At 33.6% G+C, this 27,031-nt stretch overlaps 1 protein-coding gene across 2 annotated transcripts in view; it reads right to left on the minus strand.

Moving 5' to 3' along the window:
• Positions 1–555: 555 nt before the first annotated feature.
• The window catches only part of CHD1 (chromodomain helicase DNA binding protein 1), a 51,954-nt gene continuing 25,478 nt past the window's right edge, over positions 556–27,031 (minus strand). Inside the window, exons 11-37 of one of the 2 annotated variants that reach the window (XM_068666432.1) lie at positions 26,310–26,437; positions 25,553–25,769; positions 24,843–24,932; positions 23,854–24,044; positions 22,816–23,004; positions 22,343–22,505; positions 20,883–21,035; positions 20,410–20,481; positions 18,969–19,118; positions 18,268–18,416; positions 17,901–17,997; positions 17,717–17,812; positions 16,595–16,771; positions 16,273–16,433; positions 14,848–14,889; positions 14,003–14,133; positions 13,440–13,578; positions 12,522–12,672; positions 11,402–11,524; positions 10,910–11,047; positions 8,456–8,719; positions 7,895–8,035; positions 6,412–6,590; positions 4,625–4,721; positions 3,562–3,619; positions 2,320–2,530; positions 556–2,103 (exon numbers count right to left, since the gene is read on the minus strand). In XM_068666432.1, coding sequence (XP_068522533.1) covers positions 1,740–2,103; positions 2,320–2,530; positions 3,562–3,619; positions 4,625–4,721; positions 6,412–6,590; positions 7,895–8,035; positions 8,456–8,719; positions 10,910–11,047; positions 11,402–11,524; positions 12,522–12,672; positions 13,440–13,578; positions 14,003–14,133; positions 14,848–14,889; positions 16,273–16,433; positions 16,595–16,771; positions 17,717–17,812; positions 17,901–17,997; positions 18,268–18,416; positions 18,969–19,118; positions 20,410–20,481; positions 20,883–21,035; positions 22,343–22,505; positions 22,816–23,004; positions 23,854–24,044; positions 24,843–24,932; positions 25,553–25,769; positions 26,310–26,437 — 4,071 coding nt within the window. In that variant the 3' untranslated portion in view covers positions 556–1,739. The remainder of the gene's footprint in view (positions 2,104–2,319; positions 2,531–3,561; positions 3,620–4,624; positions 4,722–6,411; positions 6,591–7,894; positions 8,036–8,455; positions 8,720–10,909; positions 11,048–11,401; positions 11,525–12,521; positions 12,673–13,439; positions 13,579–14,002; positions 14,134–14,847; positions 14,890–16,272; positions 16,434–16,594; positions 16,772–17,716; positions 17,813–17,900; positions 17,998–18,267; positions 18,417–18,968; positions 19,119–20,409; positions 20,482–20,882; positions 21,036–22,342; positions 22,506–22,815; positions 23,005–23,853; positions 24,045–24,842; positions 24,933–25,552; positions 25,770–26,309; positions 26,438–27,031) is intronic. The other variant, XM_068666433.1, reaches the window with a different exon arrangement.

Here is a 27,031-nt window from a genome sequence, read left to right on the forward strand (position 1 = left end):
ATTCATTTTCACTACCCAAGCAGTAAGAATCAGGCAGTGGTTTGAGATGCTCCATATTTTAGATTTTTGCCATTGGATATTGAAAATAAATGACAGAAATGCATAGCCTTACAAGGCATCACTGGCTGAACACTGCTTCAGCAATTAAGCCTAAAAGCAGAAAAACGCAAAATCCTCCCAGACCTGGGAAGATAAAAAGCTAAGATATGAAGAACCATTAATCGAGTCCCAGCCTACTTTAAATTAGTTTAAATGTTATCAACCTAGTGGGCAGCAACTGTACGTACAATATGATCCCAAGATACTGGGTGGACAGATTTTGGTTCATTAACGTGTTCATATAGATCTGGTTAATTGGAAACAATGCTCAACATTGCAAAAGAAATTGGAGGAACAGATATGGATTCAACTACATGATGTCAGGCTAGGTATCTTCCCAAGTTATCATGTTATGTATTGAAATTTAGTATTTAAGAGATTAATATTTTTATGGTTAAAACAGAAAAGGGTATGCTGTACAGCAAAACACTGCAGAAAACTACAAGAGCCCACATATCCTTTTAGTTTAAATTTAATTTTTCAGATAGAAGTTATCTATGTACAATCAGTGTGCATTGTAACAATTCTGTTAATAAAGTCATTCAAATCTTCTAAAATATTAACTGGCTGCATAGCACATTTGACATTATTGCCCATGTTAAAGAGGGAAAACAAATGGATTTACAACAAATTTTGGCTGATTTGGGTTATGAAGTGTTCAGATATTGAACACTCCTTCTTTAAAACCAATGCACCTGAAAAGCTTTCCAGAGCACAGTTTAGCTGGATATTTCTCACGAGTTCATTACAACAATCACAACACTGACAGTTTAATAGAAAAAAAAAAAAGTATCTAAAGTATCCAATAAAAAAGGAACACTAAATGGAATAAAATATTCCCTTTCCCCATTTTTTACATTCTGATTCCATCAAGATACTTTATTAAAACATTTAAGTACACTGACTTTCTTTCATACTTGTGACAAGAAGGCCTGAGTTGGTGGGGAAAGGAACAGTCAAAAAAAGCCTGAGTGGGGAAAAAGCTCATTTAATTAATTTACAATAATTTACAGCCATTTGTTGGTGTTGATGTTTTTTAATTTTTTGTTTGTTTCATAAAAAGGCATTATAGCTGATCACAAACAGGAGAAATCCTGGCTATCTTACAGTTATAGGTACAGAATTTAAATATTCAAGCTTGTGATGAAAAGCGGCAAGGTGGTCGCAGTGTACAATGTAAACAAGTAGCTTTGGAAAGTGAACAAAGTCCTTGAGAGTTCTTTACTAAGAAACAAAACAAAATAAACTCCTCATTCCTTCCTGAAACATGAGCACAGGTCAGTGTTTAAAAGTTCATTTACAAACATAATTTAAACTGTGTTCAGCCTAAAACCACTTTGACATGAAGAGTTTTATAGTAAGATCCAGTCTGAAAGGGGCAGTGTTGAGGTCCCTGTAAAAGTAAACATCTTTCATTTCTTAAAAAAAAGTGCCACAACATTTGCAGCACAGTGCAGCATAAACTTTAAATACAAAAATATTTTTCTTCTGTTGGGATAATAGACCTTGCATCCTGGAAAGAAGTAACAATACTGCTACTGATAGAATATCCAGTCCATATCTTTCAAGTCATGTAAGGCAATTACTGTGTTAGTTTACTGTATATGGCTAAAAGAAGGTCCAGAAAATGTCAGTCTTTGTTATGTCTTCCGGCTACTCCATGTATGTTCAGGTGTACTTTTGTGATCTGATGAGTGTTCAAATGGAGACCTGTGTCCCAGGGGAGATCTTGAACCATAAGGAGACCTCTGATCTAGTGGTGACCTTGGGCCACTACCAGAAGCTCTGTGGTCCATTTGCCAGTCTGAGTGGTACCTATAATCTCTGGAAGATTTATGATGGCTGTACTCTGAAGCAGAACGGTGATCTGAATGTATCCTGTGGTCTGAATGGGAACGGTGATCCGAATGAGGCCGGCTGTCTTTTAGATTTCCTTCCAGGTTTGACCTGTGGTCTCTGCTCCTGTGGTCATCTAACTTCCTATGTTTACTATCACTGTAGTATCTAAAAAATACAAATTTTTATATTAGATTAATGTTAACTGAACACACAGTAGTAACTACAGTTATGTCAATTCAACAGAACTGCATTAGAGATATACATGTATTCTCTTTGTAATTTTGCATTACTCAAAATACATACTTTGGTGATTCCTATGAGCATACTATAAGAACAAGAAGGGAATTCTGAAGAGATTTTACAATTGCTGGAGAAGCTCACCTGCTGTCTTGTTTGTAGTGATCCCAGTCTCTGTGATCTTTCCCATTGCTGAAGGCTGAATATGGCCTTTTCCTAGAGTCACTTTTCTTGTAAGCATCTCCCTGATGCCTGTCTTTGTGATGATCATGGTACTGTGACAGATGTCTTTCAGAAGAGTAACTGTCTCTGCTACTGTCATCATGATTTGTAGTCTCTTTCAGTCTTTCTACATCTGTTTAATAAATCAAAGGTTATGAGGAAGTCTCATACACTATAAATTCTCTTCTTCACCTAATTCAAACAGCACTTCTACTTATCAGATTCAAAAGAATACGACACTATAATTTGGTAGAAGTATGATCTTAGTAGCTCAAAGACAAATGCACTACTGTGGATGATGTAAGAGGGAAGCAATCTAGAAAAGTAACATGTAGGGCTCAGAAACTGAGCTTCTCACCCTTACAAACTGAATGGACAGGCTAAATGCGGTCCAAGTAAGGAATGAGTAGAAATGCCTTTGGTAGAGCAACTGTAGATAGAATGGCTGCATCTTCCTCTTTAAGTAGGAAAGGCCCCCAGCAACAAGACAGTATTTTAAATGTATGAACTAGTAGCATTACCATAGTATTTCACTTTTAGCAACTTACTACTAGCAATTACTATTACTACAGCATTACAAGCATTACTAGTATTCCTATACTGTTCTAAAAATATGTTACATTGATTTTAAACACATGATAATATAACCAAAATATTACATAAAAGTATTACAAGAATGCAGGTGTGGGAATATAGGAAATGGTTATCTTGAAGTCACAACTGAAGTCACAGTTTGCAATTAGTTATATGGGATATATTTTATTTTTGACAATAATGTTTTTTATTTTATTTGATTTTTCTCCTCTAAGGCTTTTTTTTTTTTTTGACTCTACAATGGCTTACAAATGGGCGAACAATTTCTATGAAGTTTAAAGGTTTGAGTAGACTTCTCTACCTCCTCAAAATAAAATACAAAATGTAGGTTTCCAATTAGTTATTTTTAAAGGATGTTCAACTAACTTGCTGCTCAACCCAGTAAGTACCAGGCTCAGTCTGTGCTCTGCTGAATTTCTTCAAACTACTTTATTTATACTAGTGTGCCTATCTCTACCATATTTTACGGTATAGGACAGAGATCTAGGTGATAAATAAGGGTACGTGAAATGAAATATACTAAAAAAAAAATAAGATATCTAGCACAAGATTACATTTAATATTTCTTACCTGGATTTCTGATTACATGTGTATTCACATTGCTGCTAATATTCTGGTCGTTGTGTTGCTAAAAGAGACAAGTACATGAACTTACTGATAAATCTCAGTTTACTGAGATTTACTCTCTGTAAATACTCTCTGTAAGTACTCTCTGAATACTTTAGAAAAATATCATAGAATCATTAGGGTTGGAAAAAACCTCCAAGATCATCTAGTCTAACCACCCCCATACTACCAATATCACCCACTAAACCATGTCCATAAACACCATGTCCAACCTTTCCTTAAACATCCCCAGAGACAATGACTCCACCACTTCCCTGGGCAACCTGTTCCAATGCCTGAATATTCTTTCTGAAAAGAAATGTCTCCTTATTTCCAACCTAAAACTCCACTGGCGCAACCTGGGGCTATTCCCTCTAGTCCTATTGCTAGTTACCTGAAAGAAAGGACTGACCAACAGCTCCCCACACCTTCCTTTCAGGTAGCTCCCCTGAGCCTCCTCTTATCCAGGCTAAACAACCACAGTTCCCTCAGCCGTTCCTCACAGGACTTGTGCTCCAGGCCCTTCACCACCTTTGTAGTCCTTCTCTGGACATGCTTCGGGGTCTCAATGTTCTTCTTGTAGTGAGGGGCCCAAGGTTGAACACAGTACTCAAGGTGTGGCCTCATCAGAGCTGAGTACAGGGGGACGATCATCTCTCTGGTCCTGCTGGCTACACTATTTCTGATACAAGCCAGGATGCCGTTGGCCTTCTTGGCCACCTGGGCACACTGCTGGCTCATGCTCAGGAAAGCATCAACCAACACCCCCAGATACTTTTCCTCTGCACAGCTTTCCTGCCACTCTGCCCCAACCCTGTAGCACTGCATGTGGTTTTTCTGACCAAAGTGCACTTAGCCACTCAATGAGGTTCAACATGGCTAAGTGCTTATCAAAGGAGACTACTACAAACACAAAGCAAATACTTATTTAAAGTGTGTGTGCCTTGCTGTGTTTCTGATAATCCTTTAAAACTAAATGAGTTATAACACTTGAACATTTTTATATTTAGAGAGGGTCTTAAATTACCTGAGACTCTTGGCGCTTTTTGATTGCATGCTTATACAGTTTGTGCAATTTTCTGGCATCAAATTCTGTAAACTTAGAGACAAAAATCCACAAATTTCTGAGGAAGAAGAAAAGAGATGTTGTAGTTCTTACATATATATACATATATATATATTCATATATATATATTTTTTTGTATGACACAAAACAACATAGATTTAACTGAAATTAATTCATTAACCTCAGTAAAAAGAAACACTATAAAATCTGTTACACAGAGTAGTGCCTAGCTGCACAGCAAATATTATTTAGCTGTACATCAAACGTCTGACAAATTTACTCCTGTAACAATTTGACACTTTGCATTATTTATCATCACTACTTTAGAGTTTGAAGTGCATGAACAGTACAATTATTATCAATTTCATTAATGCAATGATTTGTGGAAATGCTTAGAAATGTTGCTTTCAGTTTATGCATGCCTTTTGAAACACTGTTAGAATTCTAACAGAAATTTTCAATATTTGCTACTCAGTAACTAAAAATGCAAGTAAGGTACAGTAAGTAAAACTTCTTCCGAAATTGAAGTTTCCTGCAGGGGAAGGCATTTGACTAACAAGACTTATTTCCTGGAAATGTCAGAGAATTCATCCACAATGCCAAATCCTGGTCAAAGATTTGAAAACAAATCAATCTGAAAAAACGACAGAAGTGACATGGCTGCAACTTCAAGCCTAATCTGTCCTATGCAGGAGCAAAGAGCAACACTAGGTCAAGTATAGATGCCAAAACCCGAAAGAAAATGTTTGTTTCTAAGATTACAGATAATTAAACTGAAGTCTAAAATTCTATCAGGACTACCAAATACTACAATCTAGAAACATCTGAATTTTTCAGGCTCAGGAAGCATCAGTCTGATCCTTCACTCTGACTACTTAAGTCTCATTTTATCTTATTTTAACATTTAACCAAATGGTACTACAGTATTATTGTGAATACTAGCTCTGTTATGCATTTCCACTTAAAAAAAAAAAAAAACATTTACATTACATTACGTGTTAGACGGGTCTTATTTTTATATTTCACACCATCTTTAAAATTTTCAAGTAAAGCAAGTAAAAACAGCTGAAGCATTCTACAGTAGCAACAGTCTGTAAGGAAATTATAATGCTTAACTGACTTGCATACGGAAGTGTAGGATATATTTTCAGCCCAAGTTGTAGGATGTGTTTTCAAGACTTAACTGCACATTCTGATAAATTCTTAATGCAATTTCAGTTACTTTTAAGTGTAATATAATGATGGGTAAAGACATTTAAGAACTTTGTTTTAAAACACATCTAAGTATGTTATAAATAATTTTATTGTGTCATATATTATTTGAGTATATTTAAAAAAAATAAATATTCTACAAACAAAAATCAAAGTTCAGCACACACGTTTGAATTTCCTATTTTTAGCATGAATTAAAAAAAATCCTCAAAGCTGAAGAAACGGATCCTTAAAGATAAGAACTCTTTCCCACTAAATATTTAACACTACATAAAAGTTATCTAGTGTTTACTTTGGGTTGTAAGAAGTGAGATTACGCCACCTACTGGATAAAGTGCATTGCTATACAGTATGAAGAAGTCAATCTATTAAAAGCCAGAACCATTTATAATCATCTTGTATAACACTTAAGACAGTAGAAAAATACAAGAAAAAGAGGGTAAGAAACAAGAGAAACAACCGAAAACTATTATCCTTAATACAAGCAATTAAATATTTTCCTTTTCCAAAACAAAAAATCATGCAGAAAAACTTACTTCCTCCACTGTTTAATTTGTTCTGGATTTGTGTACTCCTTTAGGCATTCAGTAATGTGATCCCCAATTTTGATTAGACACTGTCTAGTATGTTCCAGCTGCTCCCGTTCAGAAAGACCCTTCTCTGGTCTATCCAGCTGTTTCAATGCTGCTTTGACAGGCCTCATTCTTTCTTTGCACTGTAAAACGCAGGAAACATGTTTATAAATAAATTTAAAAAAAAATTAGAACACGACCCCACCCATTACTGTGGTATCTATACAGGCAAGACAGCATTGTTACAAGCAAAACAAAACACAAGACCTTGCTCACAGGGTGAGAGGAACACACTGAAGAATACCACAATCAATGTGTCAACATCTGTGGAGAAAAATCAAAGAAGCTGTTCCTTGAGAACAGAGAAGTTATGATGCCCCATTCCTGAAGAGTTCAAGGAAGAGAGTTCCATTGCTAGTTCATGACACTAAGCAATTAATCAGCTGCAATACATATTGATTTAGCCACAGCTTAAATTAGATACCTTGCAGAGATCACTGCTTAAACCTAGAAGTGATCGGAAAAATCTAAGTGTACAGAGAAATCAAATGATTTCCTGTCACAAAGCTATCCACACATCCACCTGAATCACTTGAGGCTCATCTTGGGAATCACAGGTAAGTCACTTGGAATATTTAGTTTAAAAATATACAAAGACGAGTCAAGGACATACCCATGAGAATCTAATTTGCATGTCACAGTCAGCACCACAATAAATCCACTAAACCTGACCAGCAGAAACAGATAATAGTTGAAATCTGTATGCTAAAACACACAGAAGAAGAGCTTACGACTGCTCAAAAGAACTCATTGGTACCCTTCCAAAGGCTGCAGTTGAACTATACAACTCTACATATATTGTGTCTACATACTCTTTTTTTTTCTCTAATACTGATTCTGTTTTTAGACAAGTAGTAATTTAACTGAAATTCTTTTGCTGTCAACGAGATTACTCTGGCCAGGTATATATAAAGGCTTTAGAATTTGTTCATTCCTGTATATAATAATTTATGTCTGTGATACTGCAGGAGGGAAGTGCTGAAACTTATTTTCTCTTTTTATCTTACTAAGAGTAAAAGCATTTATGATAAAGTGAAGCCAGAGACTCCATCAACTGCATTATGTATTCTGCTCTTGAAGAAGCAGTATACGTAACTTTTTGTTGAGGACAGATCTTTAAAGAGTTTATTTAAAATCTATTCAGCATACAGACTGCTAGATAAGTTTTCTTACTATACTGCATACCTGCAACAAACAACAGAATAAAACTTCTGGCCTGAAGACAAAAATAACTTCGGTATAGTATCAATATCATCCATTGATCTAAGACTTTACTAGCAAGAGATTGTCTGGTACTATGTCTAATAATGAATAAAGAATCAGAAACTTCCATTTTTTAGAATATCAAGTGTACACTTGTAAATCAGGTTATCAAAAAGGGACTTACCACACTGAACGTCTTCTGATCTAGTTCTTCAGATTCTTCTGATATAGGAACTGGTTCACTGGTTGCAGTAATGTGAACTGGAGTATCCAACAATGGAATTTTTTTATTTTTTTCTTTATTTTCTGATTTGATTTCATTTACCTAAGAACAAAATACGAAAATGTTTGAGTATATTGTATATTTTGGGTCTGAAATTATCCTGTAACATATGACAATAACCATAACTCTTGCATACTCTTCAATAACAGGAAGAAAAACTAAGATGGTATATTTTACTTTCTCTGTGGGATGGAAAAGGAGAATGGAAAAGGAGTAAGTTTCTTTTCTTGCACCCACGCATACTCACAATCCAATGAAGATACATATAATTAAGGAAGTAATTCTCCATTTCATATGCCTGTCTCCATGGTTGCAAGTGGTGAAAATATAACTTCAAATGATGTAAAAAGATTTCAATGAAATGACAACTGATCAGATCCAAAATACCTTTTCAACTCAAAATCATTCACAAAAACCTAGTGGCCTTTTCTGATGCTGTATAAGATAAATAAACCTAGTTACCTTCTCTTCCTTTACTTCTTTTTCTTTCTGTGTGGATTCTTTTACTTTGTTTTCTCTCTTTTCTTTAATATCTTTTTCTTTTAATTCTTTCTTATCCTCTTTTTCTTTTTTCTCCCTTTTCAAATCCCTCTTATTTTCCTTTTCTTTTGTCTCTCTTTTTTCTTCAGCTTCCTTCTTTATACCAATATCTGGCTCAGGCTTTTCTTCATTTTCTTTTTCTGCTTTTATTTTTTTATGTAGATGTTTCACTGAAACAATCTCATCCTGCAATATGCAAGCATATATGTCACATCAAACTGTGTTTCTAGCTATACAAGTTTTGCAACCATCAGATTAAAACATATTTTTTATCTGTGCATTTTTTTATATATATTTTTTTTACATAGATTTAACATCTATCAAATAGAAATGGATGTAGTTGTAAAGAAAAATGAGGGCTATTTACTCATTTCCTTGATGTGACACAAAACACGTACTAATTTGGCAAGTGATAAGAAGGGAGTGAAAAATTAAGTCACTTCAATTTTTGTATGCCAAAAGAAGTCTGCCCCTGTAAAGAGCTCTAAAGCACTAAAGTCACTAAGGAAGTACGTCTTGAAAACTGAGCTGATTGTTCAGGACACTCAGGTGATAAATGTTAGCAGACCTCTGCTCTAGTTAGCTTTGTCTCAGTAACTTTTTACTGATCCCACATTAAACGTTTACAGGAGAAGCAAAGAGAGTCCTATCTTCCATTCTTTTGGAGCTGTTCTTTTTACTATGCTCAAATAAAAAGCCTTACTTATGAACTGTCTAATAGAAGCCTATTTAATTATTTGATGATGAAAAATACATCAAGTGTTTGTAATATTGGTTAATGAGGTCAGAGATGGAAACTCATATCCTTTCAGACAGAAAAATACTATTAAGTAACAAAAGTAATATTGCACAAGTGCAAGAATCATCATAATCTTTTAATAAATTTAAAAGAATCCTGGACAATTTGCAAAAAAGCAGATGTAAAGAAACCTAGTACATGAATTACAACTAATTACTTAGATTAGGTATCAAGTTATTAGCACTCTGGCAGTTATATAGTTAGAACCAATCATTTGGGTGTTTAAAGCTTACTTTGGGATCTAGTCTTTTTTTTTTTTTTTTTTTTTCTTCAGAAGTGAAATTATTTGTCTCTGCCCAGGAGAATTCAAGTAATGCATAACCATTACTAAACACATGTACACAAAAGCATTTTAGGCACTCTCCCAAACAGAACAGTCAATCAACAGACTGGCAGCGTCTTCTATTTTGAATGAAATCTGACACATTTTTATTAATTTTTTTTTAAGTAGTCTGAATATATGTTGTTTTATCATTCAGTTGCCAATTATCAATTTACCGGGAACTGTGAAAACACTTCTTGGTCTTACGTTCTGAACAATTATCATTCAAGTTACTGTATCTACAAAACAAGCCAGTCTACAAAGAAAGGTTATTTTTTTGTTATTTACTCATTTATTGGTACGAATTAATATTTATACTTTGTAAAACAACCTGAATAACATACAGAAAGGCTTCAGTTAAAACTTTTTTTTAAACTTTTCTGTAAACTGCATCATAGTTCTTCTCAGACTTAATCTATTTCAACTATATACTTCAATTAGTGTTTTATCTTTACAGAAAAAGTTGACAATTACAATGGCCTGAAATAGTTTTAAATGGTTATGAAAGACACTTACATAATTTGGTTTATGTTAAACCAAGTAGGAATGATTTTAATGATATTTCCAGATTTGTAATTACTTATTTAAACTATTTCAAAATTATAAAATTAGGTATGACACAACCCTAAATATTATGTTATTCTCTCTAGTGGTTTCTGCTGTATAATAGGTATAAGAAACAGATCCAACAAAAGCAGAGGCCTAACAGAGTACTTCAGAAGTAACACAACATAATGAGGTTAAGCAGTCTTTTTACATAATTAAAGTCATGACATATGCAGAAACTTTCACTTGCACATCTTGAAACATCATTTATTCACGCTGCTCCTTCTAATTGAGTTTGACTTTTTTTTTTTTTCTGCTGGTCCTGAACTAAAAAATACCTTAAGAACCAGTTGCTACTACTGTAGCAACACTGTAGCCAGAAATATTCCATATTTGTATGTTGTATTAGATTTACATTTCTAACAGATACAATGCTGAAGTCTTTAAATAACATTGAAATTGATCAATGACACTTTTAATTAGACTACAACATTATTTAATAATAAAATTTGGAAAACTACTTGTAATTCCTCAGCTCCTAGGTTAGCACCAAATTACAATAGATAGTCCATGCAATTGTGCTGATGGAATATTAACAGTAGCAGTCACAGGAAGAAGATACCATTCAGTTGCTTCAATTTTACTAGGTCAAACAGAATACAAAATGGAAATTTCTAGCAGTCACTTTCACCATATGAAAGATATTTACCTTGTTATCCTCATCATCATCATCTTCATCAGATTTTTCTGAGGGCTGTGGTGATGAATCACTTTTTACTTCTTCTTTTATTTTTGAAGCCTTTATCTTATTCTTCTTAGTTCTTGTTTTCCTCCTCTTTGAATTGCCCTGAACGCAAATTAGTACCTTTAATACAGCAACTGGCAAGCATCTCCTCACCAGAGTTGCAGGAAAAAGTTTTGGTTTTATATCAAATAGGGATTTCATTTTATTTATTGACAGTAATGACCACCACCGTTCTCAGGACTGGAGGGAGTACAGTTCAACAGTAGAGAATATTAATAAGAGAGAATACGAAATAGGAAAGATTAATACGATGTGATATTTGTGTTTCATTTGTTAAGTTCATCTAATGTAGTACCAATATTCCACAAAGTAAAAAAGGAGAACGAAAAAAGGAAAAGGATCTAACACCAAATGAATATTATTTTATCTTGCTACCGAGTGCCAAATTTTACTTACTGCACCAGCAAGTCTTTGTGCTTCCTTTCTTGCAAGGTCTTTATTCAGTAATTTTATGAGGTAGTCTGCACGGGTCTGTAACTGCTTTGCCTGGGGTTTCTTATCTGGATCATCAGGTAAAATCTGAGGAAAATATTGGTAGTATGAACTATGAGTACGCATTATCAGATTTCAAAGGTATTAGCTTAGAGCACTCAGAACAGAAAAAGTTTCAAAAAAGAAGGTGGGTCCTTCCACTTCAACTGTATCTAGCAAATATACCAGCATGCTTGTAAACAATGGAAAATTTATTGTTTTCATTTCCCTAAAACCAGCAAATGCTAAATCTTGGAAATTGCCTCACAAAATTTAGAACAAACTAGAATCAGATTTCTGTTTCGACTCTGATAGTACATCTAAGAAATTCTGGGCTCCCCTATCAGTCATTCACAGAACTCCCAATTCTGCCCCATGCAAAAGAACTAAATAAAGAACTCATCATTACAGTATATTGCAGATGCCAGAAACAAAAATGGGTGGTTTGATAAAAAAGAAAATGAATTGAAGACAGACATATAAATCATTACTAAACAAATTTGGACAAAACCCAGCCTCCTTAAATCCCAAAGCTACAGGTTGTTCACACTGTCACAAAGTTTGCCTCATCCTAGCTTTTTCCTAAATGTGTTGCTCACTATTGCCAATCAGCTCTTGCAGTACTTCAGTCTGACCAGACAATTTTCATGTCATGATTGTCCATCACCTGAAGAACCTTGGGATTAAGTGGTGGTGGAGAAACCAAGACAAATGCCTACAACAAACTCCCTTCAAAAAACTCAAGAACAAAAAAAATCCATCTCAAACATCTAAAATAGCAAAAAAGACAGAAAAGAAAGAATTCAAATGACTGAGGCCCACAGAAATAGGGAAGCATAACTGATCATAAGAAGGCAGACTTCAGTTGAATACCAAAGATTCCAAATCTAATGACACACTACACAAAGGATAGATACGTGGAAGTACTATAGGTATGTAAAATCTATGCAATTTCACTTATGATACATATGCTCTTTCAGTAACTGTCACTAGCATTATTATTGAAACAAAAAAAGTTCTTGATAAAACATTTTAGATGACATACCTTCTGTGTCAAACTGAGATCAGGATCCATTTTTATCATTTCCCAGCTGCCATAACCATATTCATAGATGCCTACTAACAGATTGGAATCATCTTCTTTACCCCAGTCTATATCAAAATGAGCAGCCTTGGTGTGGCATGGGATTACATATCTAACAGAAATAAATTACAATGACAAATTATTTCTGAAGCTTCGGAAAGAGAAGGCTGACATACTAAGAAAGAAAAAACACATCTAGTTACATCACTATGATGCTGTTATGTTTAGGAAAGTAATCCAAGTATCAACCACTATACTTTCTTAACATTTCCAGGAAATACTTGTTGAAATCAACACTGAAATATGTTTTAAAGCTGATCAAGATTACATTGATCATGATAGACAAAAGATACCTGTCTGTGGCCCTGGGTGGTGTCACAGAGTTGGCTAGTTGTGAAGTTCTCTTGTTTTATACTTCTGTATAAAACATCATCCAAATGAAACTCCTAACTGAATATGCAGATCGTGTAAAGATTGTGATACACAAGGAAAAGAAGTTCAGAGGGTGGTAACTACCATCAAGAGTTACCATCTACTGCAGTTTGACATATACTGCTTTCCCTCAAGCAGATATGACACACAGAACAGCTCCTCAGCAAGCCTGACCTTTAGTCTGGATGTAGTACTATGAGTAACTGAACACAGTCCACAGTAAGTACAATTCAGAAGCCAAAGCTGATACTGACCTCTTCCTTCCCTGAAGGAGGAAGAAATAACGAAAAACAAATGTGAAGCAGTTTGCTGCTGCCAGTCCTTATAGAGACTGGAGGGACAACGCTGTGACAGTGTCCTTTGAGTCTGGGTTTTTTTGAATAAAGCAAATAAAGCCTGAACGATTTTCTAAATTATAACTTCCTTTAGGAAAAAAAAAAAAAATACCTTTTCCTTTCTTCTGGATCCGAAGGAATGGATTTGTGCAATGGTGCCAACTCTTCTTCATGAGAGATGACTAGCTTTGCATTCACCTGCACTCCTGAGATTCTAAATGTTGGGCCTTTAACTTTCCCAAGTCTACCTCCTTAAAATAAATGATGGAAGTATTAAAATGTTAGCTGTTACATGTATCTTATAAAAAAAAAAAACAACAAAAAAAAAAGAAAACAAGCAAGTTCACTGCTACAGCTATACTATATGACTTTCTCTTAACAAAATGGTCTAATTAAGCTCCAAAATCTCAAGGTCTTTCAGATAGTAACAGATCATTTTTAAATTTCACAGTAATGCAAAAACAAACTGCACTCTGCAGTGACCATTAAAAAAAAAGAAAAAAGGAAGAAGTTGTTGTCTTAGTATAACCCTTTTTCAAAATCACCCAGAATGATAACATTTGTTTTTTCCCCTAAGAATTGTTTCCTATTATGATCAGACTGCAAGAATAATTCAGACTTCTTAACACTTTTTATACCCCCTCACACACACAGACAACTCCAAACACACTGTACCTGCTCTTTCTTGTCCACATGAATTGTCCTTTAAAGCTTTAATGCATCCATTATGCACAAGCTCTCCCAAACGTCTAAGGTCTGTTTCAGATTTATCGACCAGCTCAGCATCCCTAGCTACAGCATCTAACCTGTAATAAAAAAAAAATAAAAAAAAAAATAAAAAAAACCATTTTTATTGCTCTGCAAGTTTAGCAATTGCATATGCCTCCTTCAGATTTTGAAACTAGAAAAATGATCATCTAAGTTATCAGTCACCTGCACTTGTTACCCATGCAGTTAAAAACAACTAAATAAAAGAATATAATAGTTAAAAAAGGAAAAAATAAAAGCGATCCAGATATCAGAAGACAATATAACAATTACTTTAAAGGGTCCTAACTCTACAGTTTTGAGGTAGAATGCAGTAATATTAAAAAAAAAATAAAAAAATGAATAGGAACCATTATGTATGACACGATCATATCAAATATAAATATTCTCAAGGAAAATAAGGATGCCAAGTTTTTCTTAAGCTTTTTGCCTTATTCCATATCTTAAAAACGAAGTGGCAAAAGTAACTTGAACACTGGATAACAGTCAGAGTGGATAAACTGATGGTCTTTCAACAGGCTATCAAACAAGACAACAGCATGCCTATCACCAATTATAAAGAAATTATATCACAAATTATAAAGAAAAAAAAACAAGCAGTCCAGCACAACTGAAATACTATCCCAGAGCCATGTTACAGTCAAGTTAAAAGACCAAGCATATTATTTTCTCTCTAGTCTAAGGTTTCTTAGTATATTGTTCTAATTTTTGTGAAAACAAGGTTTAAAGTTGCTACACAATTATAAGTTTACCTTTCAAGAGGACCACCAAATTTCTTGTAACTCTTGATAAACCTAATAACAGAAAATAATTTTGCAGTTTAAATGTATGCTTAACTAACTACATTACTTTTTAATTGTCCATAAAGAATTGCATTGAAATACTATTAATATTTTAAAACCCACAGCTTGATGTATATAAAGATAACCTGCATAGAGTTATAGCTATATTTGGTTTAAGAACAGATATAAATAAAATGATAGAAGGTACATTATTTTTTTATTATTAAAAAAAAAAAAAACACTTCTTTTACTTTCACATGACAAAAAACAGCAACTAGATGTGTTTAATCAAAAATAAAATGTGAATTTGTTGTAAATAGAGAATTCAGACATTATGTTATGTCTGAGCGTAACATAAGGAGCAACCTGAAAATCAATACAGGTGATTTTAAGATTTCAGAAAACACAACACAGAAGATAAAGGAATGTTAATGTTTTGGGGATAAATAACTGATGGAAAGAAATGAGAATTAGCAGGATAAGGAGGAATAAGGAATAAGGAATGAAATAAAAATAAAGGAAAAAAAGAAATTTCCATAACAATCAAAGATTCAGGTTGCTAGCACAAGCATGTGAATACACTTGAAAGAATACGCAATCCACTTTGTTAAATGAAACAGAAAGGCAACAAGAATATTTAAAGGATTATTAAGGATTATTATTATAATAAAAAGTATTTTGAAAGATCTAAATATTTTAGAGAAATGTGAACACCTAAATTTCAGAAGCAGAGTAGCATTTCACAAAGCCACAATGTCAAAGTAACGGCAATTCTTCTTCCTGCCAAAAATACTTCAGCACCAGATTTATGAGACCAATTGTTCAAGATGCACTTCTCAAATGGGATTTTGTATATTTTAGCTTAAAAAGGAAAAATTATGAAATTAATTCAATTACAGTTTCAAGAAGCTTACAACAAAACAAAAACCCACTCAACTTTTTTGTAGTTATCACCAAAAAGCTGATGTAGTTATCACCAAAAAGCTGTTCTTTCTGCAACTTTCACATAGAATCATGGGAAGTAAATTATTTTTCATATGTTAAAAAAAAGTTCACCCACTTATCAAATCTTTTTTGAAATCACTGTTCTCAGGGGATGCAGGAATTTAGAGTAATAATAATCAAGTAAAAAACAATCAAGAACCATTTTCCAAGCTGTTTTATCCCTTACCAAATGGGTTCAAATTCTGGCCATAACAGTTCAACTGTGTCAACATGAGAAAGTACAAAAACTGCTTTTGTACCTTTTCAAGGTAAAACACTAAATAGAAAGAAAATTTTCAAATAATTTCACACAAATAGACTGTCTTTAGTATTTTTTGAACTCTATAATTATTAAAAAAAAAAGAAAAACTGTTTTATCCCTTTAAACATGCACTTCATCCCATATCTTACCGCCTGATCTCTGCATCACTAAATCCTTTAATATTTTCTCGAGGAATAGTTCGTGGTCTTCCACGCTTTTTTGGACGTTTTCTTTCCGTGATGGAGTCACTATCAGATCCAGAATATCTTCTGCTCCTACTGCGTCTTCCTTCACTTCCATTAAAGCTGATCTGGAATTTCAGAATAAGCAGTTCAAAACTACATTCTTAATACAAACAAAATAAACTTTTACCTAGCCTGTCAAAAATATGAATTCAGAGAAGGAAAAAAAAAAAAAAAAAAAAAGAAAATAGAAAAACAAAAATATAAGCCAGTTAAAACCCAGAGGTACCTGTTTTGCACAGTTTCTCATCCTTGGGAGCATATATATTTCTTCAAGTTCTTTTTGTCTTTCCTCCTCTTCTATTCTTCGCCTCTGGACTTCTGGGATTATTTCTTCCCAGTTTCTTGAGTTTCTTTCTGGTTCCAACTCAATATCGTCTTCATCCATATTGGAAAAGTTGGCCACCTTATACATCAGAATGTATGTATTTTCATCACTTAAATAAATGACTTCATTTAAATAAAACTTGGCAAAAGATATTTTAGGAAACCTAAGTTATTGATGACATATTTTATGCATCTATAGACTTCATGCATTTGTATTTATTACTGCTTAATAATACACATAAAATCTATACATATATGTTTCAAGAAACACTGTCTCTAATGAAGATATCTTTGCTCATTTATGATACAGATGTACTACATGCAATATGGGCTCAGAAAAAATGAAAATTCTTCTTCTTTTAAAAGTTGACTAATGGAGAGCATAATGAAACACATTCCCCAGTAGCTGTATGATAGTTAACTTCCTTCAAATAAGTCTAATGACATTTGAATGCCTCAGTTCATTTGAGACTGTAGTAATATAAAACTATCCAAACAGTACATCGTAGAAATCAAAGAAGATTGTACATGAACCATCAGCAGAACAGTGATTTAATAGCCTACTGATCCAAACACTTATCACACCATATATTTTAAATTAAAAAAAAAAAAAAAATCAGCCACACGATAATATGTCTAGCTGGTAACATTTAAAGTTTCTGTAATTCAAGTTTCCTTCAGTGCTGAAAGCAATTTCTAAAAGTAATCAATTAAGAAATCCAGACATTATGTTTTGTGTTCAGAAGTACCAGAAGTGCTTAACATTAAAGGCATTCATGCAACAGTACCCAAACCTCTCCTCATTAACATATTCATAAATAAGTCTTATTTTATTCATAAAATACATTATAAATATTTTTTAAAGTTTGTACTGAGGGTATAATGAAAATAAAATTATTAGAAAGAGACAACTTATTGTGGCATCTCTTTTGTAAGAATGAAGAAGACAGGTACATAAAAGAAAAAATAGAAGTTTTTAATAAGGGAAAGTAATTATGACAGGAGGGAGAGAACAGATCAATACCTTGAACTGTGAAAGCAACTCATCTCCTACAGTTAATGGACCTGGCTCATTTTCCCGAGTTTCAGCTCTCTTCAAGATTTCATCTATATCCATTTCCTGAAAAAGATTGAATTTCTCTTTAAAATGAAATAATTCATACATACTTTGAATTGTTTTATTTTTCAAGTCTAGAAACATTACTTACCTGGGGTTCCTGTTCTTCCCCTTCAGGTTCTTTAAAAAGTTCCTCTGCACCAAACTTTAAAATTGCTGATAATTCTTCTTTATTAAAAGGTGTTGAGCTGAAATACAGGAGGTTTCAGGAAAAACATTTTATTTTAGTAGTCTGAAAGTGTTCTCTATAACCACTAGCCAGTTAAGATTTCTTTTTACTGCCAAATAAAAGCTATATTTGATATGGAAACAAAAATCTACACAGACAAAACACTTTGCAGTTTTTATTTATTTACCTTTGGTTTGCCTTTCATTAACAAAGTGAAATTACTGGCAATTTCACTTACCTGCCAAATATAATTAAATACAAATTGGCATATAAGATAATAAAAATATACCTTGAAGGAGTAGAACCTGTATGTAGAACAGTTTTTCCTGTAGTGTCCATTCTCTGAATTACTAGGTGATCTAGCACCATCTTCTTCTTGGCTCTTTCAAGAATATCTTCTTCTACTGATCCTTTCGTGACTAGACGATAAATATTAACCTATATTTTAAATAAGTGAGCAACAACAAGGAGAAATGTCAGTCTTGTCTACGCATTATCTGATTTTTATTTATTTTAATAAATACTAGTTCAAATTTCTTACTATGGTCTTACATAAGCAGTTTACAAATTGAGAAATAAATTCTTAAGACGTGTCTTTTTTAAGCTTCAGTGATTAGCCACAAGCAAAACTCTTCTATTTCTGATTATTACCCCAAATGATAAAGAAACCCAAAGAGAACTACAAAATACTTAAGGGGAATGTGGCTGATGGAGTTATTTTCCAGAATGACATGATGCCAACAAAGATGGGACAGACAAGCCCACAACTCTTCTCCCTCCCCATCCATATACCACAGCTGCCATATTGTGTTTTAAGGAAATTTTAAAATTAAAAAAAAAAAAAAAAAAAAAAGAGCATTATTAACATTTTTAACACATCCAGCCAAGTACTAATTATTCTCAAAATACACGAATACTGCAATGGCCCAGTCAGTTGACAGCTCCTCTAGAGAGCTGTCCCTCAGGTTTGGAGGTTACAGCTGAATGTACCTGTTTCTTCTGCCCAATCCTATGAGCTCTAGCTTGTGCTTGCAGATCATTCTGTGGATTCCAGTCAGAATCAAATATAACTACAGTGTCAGCAGATGCCAAGTTTATACCTAATCCTCCAGCTCTGGTAGACAGTAAAAAGCAAAAGTCCTGAAAATATAAAATGAAAACGTTTTATATTTAGGAGTTCTGATATTCTTAAATGAACCACTATGACATTTATTTATGCATTCCGTGGTAAACATTAGAGTCATACACTGTTCTGTAATCGTTCTCTAGGGAAAGTTTCTTTGTGTATAAAGCTAACATTCATAACTATTTTCAATAAACATTGATGTTCATTCCTTTGTGGTTTAAAGGCTATAGCATGCTAGATACCAACCAAAACACCCAGACAAGCAGAAGACTGGACAAAAGTATGGAACTCTACTGTCAAAGACTTGTATGTAACAAAACTACAGTCTTCCTTCACCTACCCACTTAAGAAACCTAAGCAGCCATGGCATACTAGGAGAGATATTGAGACTACATATGACCAGTTGCGAGACAGGAGGCAGAATTCTTCAAGAGTCACTGCTGTTTAATATATTTATAAACAAGCTTGAGACATGCAATAAAACAACATATGAAATTCAAGAGGAAGAGTAATTTTTTTTCCCTATAGTGACAGAGAACAGAAAACCATGACTCTTAGGAATGAGTCCCGGGAATTAAGTAAAATATTTCCACTAACATCTTTGCTCATTAATGGCCAAAAATGTATGAAATGTTATAAACTTTTAGGAAAGAAATAGAAGATAAAGCAAAGAACATAATTTGGTTGCTGCACAAATATGAAGTTTGCCTTCACTGTTAAATACCACATGAAGTTTAGGTTCCTCAATAAATTTACAGCATAACTGCAAAGCAGAAAAAGGCAATGATGTCTATACTAGGGATTTAAAACATATTAAATACAGAAGTTAATTCTATTTCTTAAGTTTACTTCATGGAGTTAAGTCCTTCCTCTTCAACTGTAGCAGAAACAGAAGCTCGGCAGCAACTGAGAAATGCAATCCTATTACCAAGAAAAACAATCACTCCCTGTGCCCCCAAAAAAGGAGAAAGATTTAACTTGATCAAATGGAACGGCTTGTATATTTGGAATGTTATATAAGCTATAAATCCTCTAAGCTTAAAAAAAAAAAGCTATAACAGAGACACTTATAAATTCACAAGTCACACAAAGAATCTTCAGAAATCAGTTTTTCGCTGTTCAAAGACACACAACTTAGTTCTGTGCTTTGCATTAAAGATAAAATCTAAAAAAGTAGACCTTTCACTCTAGCCATGAACACTGGATTTTCAAACTTGATGCATTTCTCATTTTTCTCAAGTCATTTTTACAGAACACTTCTCATATTTCTTGGGAAAATATAAAACAGGAAAAAAATTACCATACCTCTGATCCTTCTGCGTTAAAATGATCCAGTGCTTGTTTCCTCAATTCCCCTTTTATTGATCCATCAAGTCTCTAAAGAGATTGAATACTACAGTTTAAAAGTAATTCTTATGCTATATTCTCATCAGAGCAACTTGAATTCTCAACAGCCAAAACAGTAATGTGAAGGAAAAAAAGGAATGTTAATGCTTCATGTCATGTTCTTAATTCAAGGACACTCCTTTATTAAGCAAAGTGGTAAAGATCAGATAATGGCAGAGAGGCTGAGGGTGGCAAGGACATCTTGTCTAACACCTCTGCTCAGACACGGTCCACTAGAGCAGGTTGCCCAGGATCTTGTCCACCTCTCTTTTAATTATCATGGAGAACAGAGATTTCACAACCTCTGGACAACTTGCTCCACTGCTCTGTCACACTCTGAGTAAAGAAAAGATTTTTCTTAAATTCAGGATCAAGACTACTAGGCTTGTTACCTGGAAGGGAAACTGACGATACTTTAGGTACTCTGCTAGGATGTCCAGCATCCTCACCATCTGAGAGAAAATCAGAACTCTGTTGCCACGTTCTCTCAGACGAATCAGTAGCTTGTCAAGAAGGATTAGTTTCCCGCTGCTACGTATCAAATGCTATCAAAAGAAGAAATATGGATCACAAAAACAGTTCACCTCGATACTAGTAAGTGCTGCAGGTGGTCAGACATTCTTTTAAGGTTTGTATTCCTGTCTACTGATGTGGGAGAAAAACAAAAACATTCGTCATTCCTTATAACATACATACTTTAAAATATGCATGATAGGACTGTTATTTGTGGTGCCTAACAGACTTGAGGTGGGTTACATTATCAAGACTTCTTGGTTCCTTTAGGAATAACTGGAACAGAAAGCAAATGCAGGATTTATTGTTTTAAACATTAGGCCTCTTTAGGTTGAGAAAGAATTTTGGAGAATGTGTTCATTCATAATTAAGAGCTAACAGAACTTATTAAAGTGGACCAAAGAAGTAGTTGTTAAAAGTCTGCAATTAATAGAAATAATGTTTGAGCAGTTATAAGGAATTTAATTTTGTATGAGGTAGATGTAGAGTGTGCCAATTTATAAATGACACTTCCTTTAGCTTTAAAAAAGGTTTCATACTGCAAGCTATCTTGTAATTACGATTGTCACTGCACAAACTAATATTTTGGGGAAAAATGTTTAAGTTACCAGCTTCAAAGTTTACAGAAAAAAAAATCTGTAGAAAAAGTTATGTTGATATAAATAGCATCATTGATAATTATTTATTTATTTTTAATCTGTTGTTGTGCTTCTGAGCAGTTTCGGTACAAATATTAGTTAACATTTACTAAAAACAAATATTACAGCCCATCTCTGGTAGTAATGATAATTGTTTTCATCTGGAACAAGAACAACAGCAAAAAAAAAAAAATCAGACAGATTTCAATGACCATTACTTTTATTTCCTTTCAGTTTGGTTGTTTGCAGGCATATCTGGTTATACAAAAAGCTTAAAAACATTCTGCAGATTGCTTCATGCTATCATACAGATTGCTGGTGTAACACAGCCAGTCACCTGCGTTTCCATTTACTTGTTTAGCTTTCATCTGTTTAGCTGCTTTATTTTGCCTGGGTTTAGAATAGGTCTTAAATTCATTTTGTGTGAAGATGCATAGACTGTTTCAAACTATTTCTTTTTTGTACTGAGTGCAATTAAGAAATCATAGATATTTTATTTAGTAGAGATCTGTCTAGTGTTCAGTTCCAATAAAGAAAAAAAAATCAATTCACTTACCAGTAAAGTCCAGGACACATGTTTTTAAAGATCTTGCTTTCTCCTAATACCTTAATAAGAACTCAAAAATTGCCAGAACACTATAAAATTACAGTGCGCACATTACAAATATAAATTCCCCAAATTAAAAACAAAATGACATTACCTGTAAGGCCTCCTGTTTATTATAGAATTCATTATCATCTGGTGGTTTAATGAGGTAGCAATGGTTACAACACTTTTTGAGTTCCATCATAATGTTCAGAAAGCCAGAGGTACTGCCTTTTGAACCTTTACTGAGGGCTTTATAATTCCTTGTTAATATCCACCTATGACATAAGACATGGTGTAAATAACCATATGTGGAGGCAAGACAAGCTCTCAAAATATAAACAAACTAAAATAAAAAAAAAGCAAGTCCTAGTGAAAATATACAAATATGCCAAACAACAGAAGCAAAATAAACAGATTAGACCAATAAACCTCTGCTTCACAGAACTTTACTGTTGTGAAATCCTAAAAAGGTGCTTGATTTTTACTATTTTGCCCCAAATTCAGACTGCATTATGAAAAATATTTAACCAGTAATTTGCATGCAGACATATAATTAAAACAATGAAATTTAAAGAAAATTGTTACTTGTAATATTGTTTCTGCAATGCACTCATTTCCATCCTCAGAATTTGCTCAACTTTTGCAGGTAAAGACTTTTCTACATCTTTTTTAACTCTTCTCAGCAAAAACGGTTCAAGCTCTTTGTGAAGACTTGCATAACCATACTCTCTTCCTTTGCCATGCTCCTCTTCAAAATCTTCCCAGGAGGAAAATCTACAATATAAAAGAAAATGAGTGTAAAATAGTAACAGAGAGAATGACCAAAAGTAGTAATATTTAAGAAGAATGCTAACAAAATTGAAAAAAAAAAAAAAAAAAAGTATAAGCATTCCAATTTGATTTCTTCCCCCTCCTTTGTTTAACTTAACCAATTTCTGAATTCTGATCTTTCAAGAAATTCCAGATACTTTGTATGTAAACAGAAGAATGGAAATTCCCAAACACTTTTACAAAATTATATTTAGAAATAAATTACTAAATGAAAGATTACATTGGCTTTGATTGCAAGACAATGGAACATTGCTTGGCATTTACAAGACGTCTGATAGGAATGTGAGCTCTACACTAGCCCTCATTTAACACTAGTTCTCATTTAATCTAGGTACAAACAGAGGTCAATAAAAATGAGATCAATACAGGAAGCTCACTGTATTTAAAATAAATGGGAAAAATAGCTGCCTGACTGAAATACAGGGTATCAGGCAGCTTGGTACAAACTTGCTTTCATTAACAGTACTAATACAGACAAGAAGATATCCCTAATCTCATCCTATTTCCCCATAGTAAAGCTATACAGTTTTCCTCTTACATTAAGAGCAAGCCTTTTTTCTTCTGGGCTCTTACCAGTACACCTCAATCCATCATTCTTGTGGACTGCTCTAATGGTGAAGCAACTACTACTGGGGTTATTCAGCAACAGGACCATACATCTACATTGTACAGAATATTTAAACAATCTCACAGTATTATTGTTTACCTTTATTGATTCTCAAATCATTACACTATTTCATATTATGAAACTTAACAAAATATTTACAAGAACAATGCAAAACTCTTCCTTACTTTTCTGGCATGATGAAGTGCAACAAAGACCAAAGTTCTTTGAGGGAGTTTTGCAGAGGAGTTCCAGTAATAAGAAGTCGATGGTTAGACTTAAAATCTATTAAAGTCTTGTACAGAAGAGAGTCGTCGTTTTTTAAACGATGAGCTTCGTCAACCCCTATGAATGCCCAATTCAGACCGCCAAGGAAAGACTTAAAGAAATGGACAACCGGGTGAACATTACACAGGTAAACATAGTATATAATTTCTCACATTTTATAACCATTATTTTCTTTATTATTTTTATAAAATACGGACAGCTGTATATCTTTAATACTAATCATTGCTTTTCTATTAGCCAGGTTCAAAGAAAGCATACGCAAACATCCCAAGAAAGTATAAATCAAGTTAGAAGATGAAAAAAGGGCGCACAGTCTGATCCACATTAATTTTCATAACAGAAAAAAAAAAACAAAAAAAAAAAACTACCAACCACAGAAGCTATAGACCTCTTCTTCCCAAACAAATCAAGTCAAAATGCTCTTCTCATTGTCTATAAAAATTTCCATATACTCTTAGAAGGACTAACAATAACCCTGTGTACTACTGTCCTGGACACAGTAGTAATACCCTACTGTATGCATAATAATGAAGAAAAGTCATTTTGGATTTCAAAGTTTTGTTTCAAAGATGTTTGTGTAATGGGCTGGATTCTTTTTCAGCTCTTTGATGATACAAGGGAAGTACAGCTCCTGATGGGAGGAGATCATTACAGTAACGCGAAGCTCAAGCAAACTAGAAGCATTACCTGCTTGATGAAATGGAAGAAGGCTGAAAGCCTCATCACACATACAGAAAGGCAAGAAGTGCTTAAAAAATATACACTGTCCAAAAGTAAAATCCATCACACTCTACATCCATTTAATTACTAAAAACCCAAACGTGCAAGTCGAACAAGAGTTCTACACTGGGCAATGGTTTCATCTCCCCGAGAAAGCTAGTGAAATTACCTTATCCTTCAGCAAAATTTCATATGTTGTCAGAAGTATGTTAAACTTCAGTCGTTTGGTCTGTGGATGCATCCATTCATGAGTTCTTATCTACAAAAACAATTAAGTAAACAGTAAGCTAGGAAAAAAAATTGTACCAATCAATGAGACATAAGCACTACAGCAATATAAATGTTTAAAGATGTTCAATAATCTGATCACAAAACAGAAGCACAACACATGAACTGAACTTCCACAAGACTGAACTTCCAAGCTGTCTAAGCACTCCAAGCCACTTCGTTAGCCTCTGAATAAACAGCAGAAAATTTCTACAAAACGTTTTTTGCTTTAATAAACAAGATTACTAACATTCAGAAGACAGCTTAAGGGAAAAAAAAAAAAAAGAACTTTTCAGAAAATAAATTAAGATTGTGGTTGGCTTGCATACATACTAGTTTTTATTTTATCTGCATAAATAACTACATGGCAGAAGACAATTTGTCTTCAGGTGCAAGACTACATTTTTAATCCTGTTTATTATTAAGACAGATGGAAATCTTTTCATGCACATTTATATAGGATCATAATCTGACCTTTCAATTTGCATCTTAAGTGTTTCAGCAATTATTTGCTCACTCCCAACCAAAATATTGGAAATTAGTGGAGGATAGGAATATGAAGTGAATGTGGTTTACAAATAAGCTTTTCTAATGATGAAGGGAAATACTCACCATATTTCTGCTGGTTATATCTCCTAAGTAAACTACAGCATTCATCTGAGGAGCCCAAGTTTGAATCTCTCTTTGCCAAGATGTCAAAGTAGAAAGTGGCACAACCAGCAGGAAAGGCCCATACAGTTGATGTTCATGAAACAGGTAGTTCAGAAAAGAAATTGTTTGTATTGTTTTACCCAGACCCATTTCATCTGCAAGAATACAACTATTCCCTCTAAAAAAAACAAAAACACACAAACAAAAAAGAATGAGGAAGAGGGGGATGAAGAGAGAGGAAGGGAATGGACAAGAAGACATTATTATCTTGAGTATAGAAACTACTTGTAAAAGTTTTCAAGATTTTGTAACTATACATCTTGAAGAAGTTTATGTAGATACTAGTTCCTTAAATTAACAAAATTAACAAAAAGCTTGGAAGTATTCTTAAGGGGTCTATCTTATAACACTAACGTTGGCATTTCATAAGACTTTGCTTTGATTCTTTCAGTTTTGTAGTCTTAGTTATTTTTTTCCAATTGCTTTTTAAAAAAATGACTTCTACACAGAGAGTGGGAGTACCAACAGCAGAGTTTGTTTTTTGAAACCAACCATGTAATTAGCTTTAGTAGCTTTAGTATTTCTTTGAGCAAAAACAGTCCTCTCAGGACTCTACTTTCAGCTTACTGTAGTAAGACATCTAGCCTCCATAAATATAGAAAAAAATAATGTTTACGTTTTTATGAATGCTTAGAATTTACAAACAAACTATACTTACTTGCACCACGAATGAGCAAGCCAATTCAATCCATTTAACTGATAATCTCTTAACTCCAAACTTTCCTGTCCTCCAATGTAAGATGGTTGCTTCTTTAGTGCAACAAATCTTGGTCTCTGTTTTAGAACCTGTCAACAGCAAACTAAACATCAGTTTTACTGCTGACTGCAGTTACCAGACTGGCTTTCTATAGAAAATGTAGTAGCAGGCATCTGTGGGATCACCAAGTCGTCTTCATCCACCACCAAAAACTAGGCCATGTGAAAATGAGTAATTTAAAAAAAAATAAAAAATTGCAAGCTGAATTCAGTTTGAATGGTCATCTAAATTCAACAATGGGAATTATGTTAACGCATTATTCACTCAGCTTACCTTTCACACAAACTAAAATACTAAACAAGCCATTTGAATGCCAGTAAAAAAAAACAGGGGATTAGGGGATTAATCTATGAAAAGCCATTCTTAGTAGTAGATGTTTGACACATATATTGCTATGTATCTACCATTACTACTGTTCTCAAACAACCTTCATGAACATTTCGTAATATGTAAAATACTCTTGGTGCATAAGAAACTTTCACTTTTTTTTTTTTTTTACCACTATGCAGTTTGTTTTGAACGAGGATGGCAGAAAAAACTGAAATGGCAAAAGTGAGAAAAAAATTGTTGATCTTGACAAAGACAGTTTACTAGGTGAAGAAAAAAATATAAAAAAAAAATAA

Source organism: Anas acuta, chromosome Z (genome assembly GCF_963932015.1).
Source record: "Anas acuta chromosome Z, bAnaAcu1.1, whole genome shotgun sequence".
Taxonomy (NCBI): Eukaryota; Metazoa; Chordata; class Aves; order Anseriformes; family Anatidae; genus Anas; species Anas acuta.